Source organism: Vanacampus margaritifer, chromosome 4, assembly GCF_051991255.1.
Source record: "Vanacampus margaritifer isolate UIUO_Vmar chromosome 4, RoL_Vmar_1.0, whole genome shotgun sequence".
Lineage (NCBI taxonomy): Eukaryota > Metazoa > Chordata > Actinopteri > Syngnathiformes > Syngnathidae > Vanacampus > Vanacampus margaritifer.
The window spans coordinates 16,684,863-16,696,639 of NC_135435.1; the positions used below are offsets into that span (position 1 = coordinate 16,684,863).

At 37.7% G+C, this 11,777-nt stretch overlaps 1 protein-coding gene across 2 annotated transcripts; it reads left to right on the top strand.

The window, feature by feature from the left end:
• rab27a (RAB27A, member RAS oncogene family) lies at positions 1 to 11,638 on the top strand. Of its 2 annotated transcripts, XM_077562943.1 has the most exons (7): positions 1 to 259; positions 5,444 to 5,512; positions 7,148 to 7,316; positions 8,130 to 8,215; positions 8,298 to 8,401; positions 9,917 to 10,040; positions 10,399 to 11,638. In XM_077562943.1, the coding sequence occupies exons 3-7, from the start codon at positions 7,164 to 7,166 to the stop codon at positions 10,592 to 10,594; spliced, it is 663 nt and encodes a 220-aa protein (XP_077419069.1). In that variant the 5' UTR covers positions 1 to 259; positions 5,444 to 5,512; positions 7,148 to 7,163; the 3' UTR covers positions 10,595 to 11,638. The 2 variants fall into 2 exon arrangements, with proteins under 2 accessions (XP_077419069.1, XP_077419068.1); XM_077562942.1 differs by lacking the exon at positions 5,444 to 5,512 and having other exon boundaries at positions 9 to 259.
• The last annotated feature ends 139 nt before the right edge of the window (positions 11,639 to 11,777 follow it).

Sequence of the window (11,777 nt, forward strand, 5' to 3'; positions counted from 1 at the left end):
GAGACGGTGATGAAATTGACAAGTCGCAGCCGGCGAGGAGGAGGAGGAGCAGCTTTTTCTTTCTCAACTCAGTAGCGTTTTACTTTGCCAAATGAAATGGTCGCAGTTAACCAGCCTGCAACACCCCATGGCTTAGCGGTGACGCGATAGATAAATTCACGTCATTTACCATCAGAAGAGCCAGTCCATTTTTTTTTAAAAAATTGATTTATTTTGTTTAACTCAGTGAGCGTGTTTTTACTCTTCCAAGCAACAAACGGTGAGTGAAGTCGGTCAACTATCAGGAAATGTCAGTAAGTAGCATCTGTTTGCAGCTAGCTTAAATATTTCCTTCTGGTGACTTGTAAACTTTCTCCACTACTCCATGACATTTCTGCACACTCGTAGTACAACTTTGGCATACTTGCAGGACAGCTAATGTGCACTAGCTGGTTGACAGGCACTACTTGAGCTATAATGAAACCTTTTGTTCGAAAGCCAAAGTTGAACTAGTGAGGACAGTGGACCATTTTAGCTGAATATCCTTTATCAAATTAATGCTGAATTATTTGATGCCCTTGATATCCATCTTTAAAAAAGCAAGGGCACACTAGACTGGGTCTTTTTATTTCTTTACTTTTTTTGTTTTTAACTAGTAATGTTTTTTTGTTCTACTTGCTGCCTTCCAGTAATGTATGACATTTCACCTAATGATGGTTATCAAGGACATCAAGTAATTGAGGATTTATTCAATCTAATGTACTAGTACACTCTTTGCCCTGAATAGTAGGACAGCTTGACATACTAGTATAACTACTACTATATGTGATTAGTGAGGTACAACTGTGCTTTATTTGATATCTGCACACTACTATAACTTATGATGCACTATATGTTAACTAGTCGAATTTGATGTTACTTACTTTTCGCAGTTTTGCTGCCTTCCACTACTGAATGGCATTTTTACACACTAGTTGGGCAACTTTGGCATACACAAAATGATGCACTTGTTAACAACTGCATGCTACTAGCACTGCTAGTAAAGCCTTAGTTGTTACGTAACTAGTTGTTTGAGCATTCATTTGTTATTCTTGATATGAAGGCAGAAAATGCCATTTTGAATCGCTACTGCCCCTGTTGATGAAAAATGAAACTGCACACACCCTTCTTCACGTGCACAATGCGCACATGACGTCACATCCGCAGACAGAGGGCGGGAAATTCTAACCCGAATCCAGTCTTAAAACTATTGGCCAGAGGCTTGCAGGAGTATCCAGTCTGAACCGCTAAGGTGTTAATCTACTAAATAGATGTTTCAGTCATAAACGGTCAAATTAAAAGGCTATTGTAAAGATATTTTTGGCCAAATTGTTACAGAGATCAGCTTTAAAGTCTATGTACTAGTATGCTCCTCACAAGTTGGCCAACTTCTGCATACTAGTAGGACAATTCCGTTATACTATAGACAAAATTGTGTTCTAGTTGACATCCTATATGCTAATGGTACTACTCATGAAGTGCTACTAGTAGAATTTTATATTGTCGCTAAGTAGTAGCAGTTGATAATGAGCGTACTAGTAGAGTAGATGGAGCTGAAGCGGGATATCAAGAATCTCAAATAAATGTGTAAACGTCTTGCCGTAGTGAAGCCACATGAGGACCAGCTGAGGGCCATTATGTGTTCTATTTGTTGCACTTAATTCACTTAAGTGTTATTTTGTTGTGTGTGCGTGCATGTGTGTGACGAGCTGTAGTTGGTGCCGCTGCGTATTGTGCATATCCGGATTGCATCCTCTGAGCTGGAGTGTTGCCCAGGGTGGGTCCTTGTCGAAATGATTAAAGCTGCCTTTTGTGGGCTGGCATTATGCTTGAAAAATTGCAGGAAAATCCTCTAGATTTTCTCAGAAGATTTTCTCCATTTCAGTGGAACTACTTAGCCTGCACAGACTCAGGTTGGTACAGTAAAAATGTGGCTGTAGCTTCAATCCTTCATTAGGTCTACATGGAAAATCTCATGGTGGGTAACTGGGTATGGTGATTAAGGAGAATGAAATGTATCCAACCAGAGGACAAAGGTTATGCAAATAAACTCGACATGAGCCTACAAAACAGTCTAGAATAGGTACACGCTCCTTTGAGCGATGTTAAGCTAATTTTCTGGCTTTTTATATTTTGTTCGATGGGAGCAACGCCACTGCCAACATGGCTGTCCCATTGGCGCGTTTTTCAGCCTACTTTATTGTAGCCTACTGTAAGTCTGTTTTAGGGTTGAGTAAAAAGTTGGCTCGGTTAAGCCGACCACATTATTGGTTGACACAAACATTTTTGCCTCGAAACAATAATAAATAGTTTTAAAACCATACTTGTGGTACCCGGAACCAATGTTTGGCCAATTCCGTGTTTCTGCACGGATATTTGTTGCTGCGGATGCTCTTTTCCGTCAACAAATGCCCATTAAGATGAAGATGCCTTGGGTTTGGGATTGCCTTAGTTTGCCTTAATTTTGCAACACTGCTCCAATGCCAATTGGCGAGCCATGGGAAGCCAAGGGAATGCTATGATGACCTCACACTAAGGAAGTGTATAGTGACTTGTATTTGACAAGATGCTGTTTATTGTCGTGAATAGTGTGCAGCAACTGCTCATTTAGTTTAATTTTGTCGTTTTGGTTCATATACTACATCTGTAGATTGTGACGGTGTACTTAATGAATTGTCTGCTCAATTGTCGAAGATCTTACAAACAACATAGATAGGCGTGATGGATTCAGGTGTCACGTGTCTATTTGTGAGCTCATTCACAGCAGAAAACAAGGCATTCCATAATTTTATACAATCAGTTGTATCGACATGTATTATCTGTAAAACAACCTTGTGCCGTTCCAGTTAATGATACATGCTAGGACATGCCATGGCGAACCATGATTTGTATCATTCGTCACAGAATTACATAATATCAATTGTTAAAAGCAGCCATTGTGTATAACATGGTCTCATTTAATGTTGGGCAACGTGGAGGAAATGTGTGTTTTCTGTCAAATATGTCTACTTAGTACTGCAGCATACTCGTGAACTGTCAACTGTGTTTGTGAGGGACAGAATAATGACAATGGCTATTACAACACAGTGTGTATCATCAGTGGATATAAGGTCTACACGCCCATGTTCAAATGCCACGCTTTCGGGGTATAAAAAATAGACGATGATAACTTAACATTTAAAGTTCCTTTGGTTAATCTCAAATAATTCTACAAGGCTTTTCCTCTTAAAAAAAAAATATATATATATATACATTTTTTTTTTTCGTGACACTGACATGTATTTGGAACTGTTCATAATTCCCCTTCACTTGAATTCCCCAAGGCTTGAAAGTCAAAAGAGCAAAAACTGAACATGCTAGAGTGACACAAATCAGCCTGACGTCTCAATAACTTGGTAGCAATGACTCAACATTAATTTTTCTTAAGATTTTTATTTATTTATTTTAACAGGTTGGTGTGTGTTTCTTATATATAGGAGATAAGCACACTAGATTTTCAAGTTCTGGCTGACAGGTGGAGTTTCCCATCAAAACGGAAAGTCATGCTTGCCTGTTTGCTTCCTATTCAGCACTGTGGAAATATTGATAACATGAGGTTTTTATTTTTTTAATTGCTGTGGTAGGTTTTGGGGCGTTCTGTTTGTCATATTAACCACTGATTATTGTTTTGTCTAGCTACCTACAGTACTTGACTGTTAGTTGGGCGTGGGGGAAGGGGGGGGGGGTATAATGACAGGAAACTGAGCTAGACCTTATTGGAAGCATTCCAGCATTTAGTCAACTTAAGTTAAGTGAGTCTCTATTGTAATATAGTTACATTTTTACTTGCAGGACATAAACACTTAACTCATTTATTTCACTGTTATTTGAATTGCAGGCTCAAAAAGACAGACTGTGCCACACGCTCTACAGATGAGAATTATTAGCAAGAAGTTAATAATCTTACAATAGCAACAATACAATTAATCTGATGTTCATTCCCTTTTCTACAACATAAACAGTATGAGCATGGCAGACGTGCAGTGCGGAAAAATCTTGTATTTTGCCACCAAAACAATAATTATGTCAGTTGTTTTTTTTCTTCTTCCCAATTGAATTGTACAAATTTTAGGTCACATGAGGTCTCTCGCTCTTTTTTTTTTTTTTTTACATCACCAAAACATGGCTAATAAACTGGAGAGAGAAGACTTAACTCATTCACTGCTATTGTCGGCTATAGATGTCAAACATTTATTTTAACTATTTCTATTTAACATTTTCTTCCCACTTTTGTTAACAAGAGTATGAAAACCTAGAATTTTTTTTAATTGTACATTTAGAACAGATACAAAATTTGTGATTAATCGTGATTTAATTAGTGAAGTCATGTGATTACTTACAATTAAAAATGTCAATCGCATGACGCCCCTCATTTTTAATCATCTTTTTTTTTTTAATCACATCAGGCAATTAACATTTTTAATTGTAATTAATCGCATGACTTCAATAGTAAAAACATGTTAAACTATTAGAAATAGTTCAAATGAATTTTTGTTGTCTATAGCCGTCAATGGCAGTGAATGAGTTAATATCCATCCATCCATCCATCCATTTTCTTGGCCGCTTTTCCTCACTAGGGTCGCGGGGGTGCTGGAGCCTATCCCAGCTGGCTTCGGGCAGTAGGCGGGGTACACCCTGAACTGGTTGCCAGCCAATCGCAGGGCACACAGAGACGAACAACCACACTCACATTCACACCTAGGGACAATTTGGAGAGTTCAATTAACCTGCCATGCATGTTTTTGGAATGTGGGAGGAAACCGGAGTACCCGGTGAAAACCCACGCAAGCACGGGGAGAACATGCAAACTCCACCCAGGAAGGCCGAAGCCCGGACTCGATCTCACGTCCTCTGCACTGGGAGGCGGACGTGCTAACCAGTCAGCCACCGTGCTGCCCGAGTTAATATCCACTCAATTGTAATTAATTAATTTAAAACATTGGTCTTTCACAGCAGGTTGGGTAGACAGAGAAAAAACTATGTTTATTGTTATTCGGGCCAAATTGATTCTAGTGGTTTACAGTAGTGATTTACTTTTAAGAAGTATAGCGCTTTTGGGATCCAAGGCACTAATAAAAGATGACAAGCGCAACAGGATGTGGTTGAAATGTAACAAATAATAAACCGCTTGGAAAAGGCACAATTCATTCAGTTTTAGTGCAGTTTTGGTCCCCATTTAAAGTACTGTACATTAATTATTAATAGCACTTAGAAACAATTGAATAGATATTAAATCATTAGATTAATACTAGGTAATTGATGGTAATCATCCAAAAAGATTAGAGAAAGTAAAAAGAAAAGAAAATATGATGATTATGTGGGCAGTGTTACAACTGGTAAATGTGACATAATAAACCATGCAGCTATTTTTTTTTGTCTTTCTCAGAAAGTAGCCCTGGTGGTCTCAGCTCAAGGTCCAGGGACAAACATGCTAATGTTAGCTGTTAGCATCACTGTGAGTGAGTTCATCATGCATCTTGGTTACGCAAAAGGACCTTAATCCGCTTATGGCTCGACATGAAAGGATCGGGTTGGGGGGGCACGGTAAAAGAATGTTAGGCTTGTTTGAATGCTTTTTTTGCACACTGGTCATATGACACATGCACACGTTCTTTTGGCTGGAATTAGTTGACCATGTGAATTGTATAAATGTGCCGTTTGCTAGATCAAATTAGTGCGCCACCGCCTGTGCAGTCTAATGGGGAAGTCAAGCCAACAATTTTGTTGACAATAACGTTGTATGCGCCCACACCAGTCTAAACATGGCGTTCTGATTAACATTGCGCTTGTGGATTGTGAATTAAGCCTCAAAATTCACCCATTTTTATTTTTATCCATGTTGGAGGTGGCCACGCTTCACCTGTTTTCTAAGTTTGGTCACGTGACATATGCAAGATGATCCGTGATTGGACGTTAACTGAGCCATGTGCATCTGATGTCATTTTCAGTTGACAGAAAGTGGCAAAATGGCCGCCGCCTGAGATCCATAAGCGGGTGGATTTTGCTGCTTAGTTCCACAAACACAATATTAATCACAATGCTGTGTTTGGACTTGTGGGGATGCATAGTAGTGTTAATTTCGTCAAAACGAAAACTAAACAAACAACAATTTTGTCAACACACATTTTTCACCGGACTAGACTAAAACGCTCATTAATAGACAATAACTAGGACTACATCAGTATGCATTTTCGTCGACTAATAAAGGCGAGACGAAAATGTACTTCACTTAATAAAAACGGCACTAAAATCTATGGACATTTTAGTTTATGAACTAAAGCGAGATGAAAATATGATTTTGTAAAATCTTGTCTCTGCTAATGTGTCTTTCTTGTGACACAGTGACACACCCCTTTTCAAATCTGCAGATAGCAAGTGCAACATGGGACAGACAGGAGGTAGTTTCACAGTGGAGAGTTAAAAAAATAAAAATAATTATAGTTATAATTTAACATTAATATTAGCCAATTTGTTGATATACTGTAATTGTGTGTCAAGTCAAAAAAGATGAGAGAAAATGTTATGTGAAATGGTTTTAGATCCGAAATGTTCAACATAATCTGCTGACAAAAATAGATACAAAATGATTGTCTTGACTAAAACTAGACTAAAACGTTGACCGTTTTTGTTGACAGAAACGAGACGAATAAAAATGGGATGAGCTTGACTAACTATGATTAAAAACTAACAAGCGTGATTGAAACTAGATTAAAACAGAGACTAAATTTAAAAATGGCGGATAAAGTTAACACTAGTGAATATTATTGTAGAAAAAATGTTTAGGTTGACCTGCCCTTCAAAGTATGGATATTTTACCACACTGAATCATTTTTGCCTACACGATGTCGCCTTTTCAGTCACCAGGCAAATCACCAAAATTAAAAAAAATATATATATATAAAAATACATAATGCATGATGTTCTCCATTGGTGCTACCGTATATAAATCAAACAGACTTGACTTCTTTGTACATTTTTTGACCCTTGTTGTAACCACAGTTTGCCGATGTTCCTGTTTCACTTTTTAAAAGTGTTTTGTAAATTCCTCTAGTCATTACTGTGTGACAAGATTTGTCTTTGTGTGTTGCAGAAATTCAGCTCTCACTATGTCTGATGGGGAATACGATTACCTCATCAAGTTCCTAGCTCTCGGCGACTCTGGTGTGGGAAAGACCAGTTTCCTCTACCAGTACACCGATGGCAATTTCAACTCCAAGTTTATCACCACAGTGGGAATTGACTTCAGAGAAAAACGAGTGGTAAGCCGCTGCTTTTCTTGAGATGTGTTTTGAAAAAAAAAGAAAAAAAAAAAGAGGCAAAATAGTGCAGGATATTTCATTCAAACATCTACCTTTGAAACATATTTACTTTTGTTTTATTGCTTCTCTTTTTGTTATCAGCTTCTGCTTTTAGACCATTTAAAGACCTCCACATTCACAATGCACAACATAAATACATATATTTGTTAGAAAACCTTGAGTTTCCTGAAAGAAAAAAAAAAACATTATTTTCTACTGCATAACATATTACAAAACTCTGGCACAATGGTGAGCTATTGATTACAAATTTGATTTGTCAATGTGTGTAAGGTACACACTAACTTGTTTAAAAAAAAAAAAATACGTCATAAGAATTCAACCACAAGTGAAATTCCTAAAATTGTTCAACTGTAAAATGGATATGTGACATGAGCATTTCATGTGTCTATCCATGTCAATTGGAGTGATGACTCACAATGTTTAATGGCCGGCGGCAACCTCCTTCCATAAGCAAACGCCTGACAGACCGCCAACTTCCACAATGAATCACTTGTGTGTGTGATCAAATGTCCGTCATGTCCCGCCACAGTCTGTCCAAGGTGAAACATGATCGGACAAGTTTGACAAAACCTTGAATGAAGTTCAACCACATTAATGGAAATCAAACAATATTGTGTTTGTCATTCCTAAACTTAGTCCTCAATGAAGTAAGTATTAAAAGAATGGGGCCTGGTTATGTAGTGACCTCTTCTTTCACGTGATTGTACCAATGTGAGATTGTGTTTTTTAATGCGTAATGTGTGTTTTCAACAGACATACAATTCCACTGGTCCTGATGGCTCCTCGGGTCGAAGACAGAAGATCCACATGCAGCTGTGGGACACTGCAGGACAGGAGAGGTAGTCAGCCTATATTTTGTATTTGTAACACTTTCTCATTCTTATCAATCAACACCCCCCCCCCTCTCAATATTCCCATCAGGTTTCGGAGTTTGACCACCGCATTCTTTAGGGACGCGATGGGTTTCATTCTCTTGTTTGACCTCACCAGTGAGCAAAGTTTTCTCAACGTCCGAAACTGGATGAGTAGGTGCTTTTACGTCTATGATGTATTTTTACCATTGTGAATTTAGAAATGAATTGCTAGAGTGGAATTGCTGACATCACACAATTAGGAATTCAACTATAACTTAAGAGTTCAATGCCGACATCATTTTGTGGCTCTTTTGTAACACAATGATCAGGTGTATTACGGGGTGTTCAGAGAAGTGTAGTAGAAGCAGAATATACACAGCAAGTTACACAAAGTAACCCCACGTGCATTGAAAGCACTGCAGCAATTTCCCAACACTTTTTTTCTTTACATGATTTTGCTGTCCCAAAAACAGTTAAAAAGAACAAACATGAATATTGTATTCAACTCATTCACTCCCAGCCATTTCCACTGAAGGAACCCACTTTGCTCCCAGCTGTTTTACTGGATTTTGACTGATTTTGCAAGGCCCACAGAATATTGTGTCTATTGCTATATAATCATGGATCTACCAAAAGAAAGATTAGTGTATCTTCTTTCATGAGGAACAAAAAGTATATTTGTTAGATTATATTATTATAGCTAAGTTTCATCATTATTCACAAATCAGTTGAAAACACTGGGAAAAAAGAGCTTTTTTGCAACATGGCCCTGGTTGATCGCTTGTACTCTGCTGCCACCCGCTGGCCGTTGTTTGTATTAAGTATCATTGCTTTAAGCAACCTGTTCAGGTCAGAGGCTGCATCAAAGCCTTCTGCATGCTCTAGCATAAAAGAAAAAAAACATTTCAAAAAAACGTATAAATATGTTTTTGGGACCATGGCAATATTTAAAATGGAATGTTTTTATACATTTTGAGAGCAATTGAGTTAATAATGTTGAATATTTTGCAGTCCACCCTGTCATCATGGGATAACTGCCCCATAAGAAACACTTTGATGTTTTCAGTGATGACCAGCATTGTTTTTCTCGCATGGAGGCTTAAGCAGTGGCTGAGTAAATATTTTCACTTTTGTTGTTCCCATCATACCACATGTACGTGGATGTTGTCAATCTTAACATGTCCAATCTGTCATAGTGAACTATCAATTGATATGAAGAAAATTTCAAAATGTATTTGTTAAATAGTACCCAGCTAGCTTGCTAACTGAATTGCTAAATGAAGGTCCACCATGTGCTTATAAAATGCTGATGCTAGCAGAAAATGTCCACCCTGTCATTGTACACCCTGTCAGCAAACTGTGCCGTCTGATTGCACTATAAGGCAGTATGCATTTCTAGCATCATAACATTTATGCAATACATTGAAAATTAAATGCAGTATCTAATTCCATAGAAAAATCTGAGATCTGAGATTTTTTGGGGGAAGTCTCATGGAACCACATGCTGACATCACATTTGTTATAAACTCATTGACGATGAATGAAATGCTTTGATGTCAACAGATCAAATTTAATATTTCCAATTGTTATGGAAATGTAAACCAATTATAGGTTGTAATGTAAAACAAATATTACATTTTGGTTCCTGTACTGTACTTGAAAAAGTCACATAAAAGTTTCTTTCAGGCCAGTTACAGGTTCACGCCTACTGTGAGAATCCAGATGTGATTCTGTGCGGCAACAAATGCGACCTGGCCGATCAGAGAGCCGTGAGTGAGGAAGAAGCCCGAGAGCTGGCAGATAAGTATGGGTAGGTGTCACCCGCCCACCAAACCTCTTCCTGAAATATTTGTCAAGGAGGCAGTGGCCAACTTTGTTTGTCCAAGTCAATGAGAAGACTAAATTGGCCCTCCTGGAAAAGTCAATATTTGTCCACATGTGTAAAGTATCTTGCTCTGGCTCACCTTTACCAAAAGACAAATAGTCCAATGGATGGGAGCTGCGTGCAGAGTTTTCAAAGGCTTCTTCAGAAGATTAGTGAAGTTATCTAAGGGCAGTGGCATGTATTGTAAAGAAATACAGTCTTGTGTGTATTTTTTTAAAATTCATCTCCTGATCATTGTTCACGTTAATCCAACTTTAACATTCCTTGTTTTGCTACCTGACAGGGTCCCTTACTTTGAGACGAGTGCGGCGAACGGGCAGAACGTCAACCATGCCGTGGACGTGCTGCTTGACCTCATCATGAAGCGGATGGAACGATGCGTGGACAAGTCATGGATCCCGGACGGCACCTTCCGAACCAACGGTCACAACAACGCAGACTTGACAGAGGCCTCTGAAAGGAGCAAGTGTGCATGTTAAGAGTGCGGAAGATTCATTTAAATACACTGGGCCTGCATAAAATACGACATAGTGGATTCTTTTTCAGTTAAAATATGCAAATGGATCTCTTGTTTTTCCGGCGCGCAGTACTGTATGTCACTTATTTGCCTTTAAAGAAAAAGATGGACATTCGTTATTTTCCTACTTGGGGTGGTGGATAATATTTATTTTCCATAATGCTGAAAGGTCCAACCGTGAACGTGAAGCTAAACGTCTTTCAGGTATGCACACGATAATCCAGCAAAGTGAGTTGCCAAACCACATAGGCCATAAATGAGCAATTCAAATCCCTGTAGTTCCTGTTTATAAACTTCTAGGAAGGCTTGCTCTGCTGAATGTCACCGTAATGCTGCAGTTAAAATCTTACTCTGATCCTTCCAATATTCATTAGATGGTCAGTTTATATTGAATGTCAACACTTGTGCCAAGTTGTTTACTCCTCAGCACAGACACTTATGTTTCCAATTCAGTTAGCTCATTTCTGTTGTTGAACAGACGAAGATGACATTAGAGCATCTCTTAGACTCTGCTAGCCATATATGTGCAATAACCAATAGGTTGTGGAATTGAATTTTTTCACATCATTCATGGCTGTCCATACAAATAATGTAGGTAATACAGAAATATAGAGAAATACTGTACATGTGTGTATTGATCGTTAAATACGTGCCTTTCAATATGCCTAACATTCTGCTCTTTTTTTTTTTAATAGAAAATTATTTTTGCATTCCCTTTAAAGATGTTTTTGCTTTTCCATTTGAGAAGTAAAGTAACACATCTACATAGTTTGCATTTCAAATTATCCATTCAGATGTATATTGACCACACGTGTGTAGTTATGCTTATTGTATATAATTTTATGAATTATATTTACACTTACTGTTTTGAAAAGATAAATCATTTATTTTTGAATGTATCAAAGTAAGGACATGCATGGTTGGTCTAAAAACATTTTATTGCTCCTACTGATTTAAATAAAGAAAATGCAAATAAAGTTTGCCTTATACTTGAGAAAATGTAAAATGGTCAAATATGTATAATTCATTGTCATTTTTAATAAAATGAACATGAGGGAAAAAAAGGAATGTCTTAATTAGTGAAATATTAAAAATATATTTTTAAGTGACTTCTGAATTAAGAAACCATAATGATTACACATTCA

What these genes read in the sequence shown, in the direction of transcription:
- rab27a (XM_077562943.1), top strand. Translation starts at nt 7,164, where the DNA reads ATGTCTGATGGGGAATACGATTACCTCATCAAGTTCCTAGCTCTCGGC. An exon ending in GACACTGCAGGACAGGAGAG is followed by an intron (nt 8,216 to 8,297) that starts GTAGTCAGCCTA and finishes TATTCCCATCAG; the next exon opens with GTTTCGGAGTTTGACCACCG. An exon ending in GAGCTGGCAGATAAGTATGG is followed by an intron (nt 10,041 to 10,398) that starts GTAGGTGTCACC and finishes GCTACCTGACAG; the next exon opens with GGTCCCTTACTTTGAGACGA.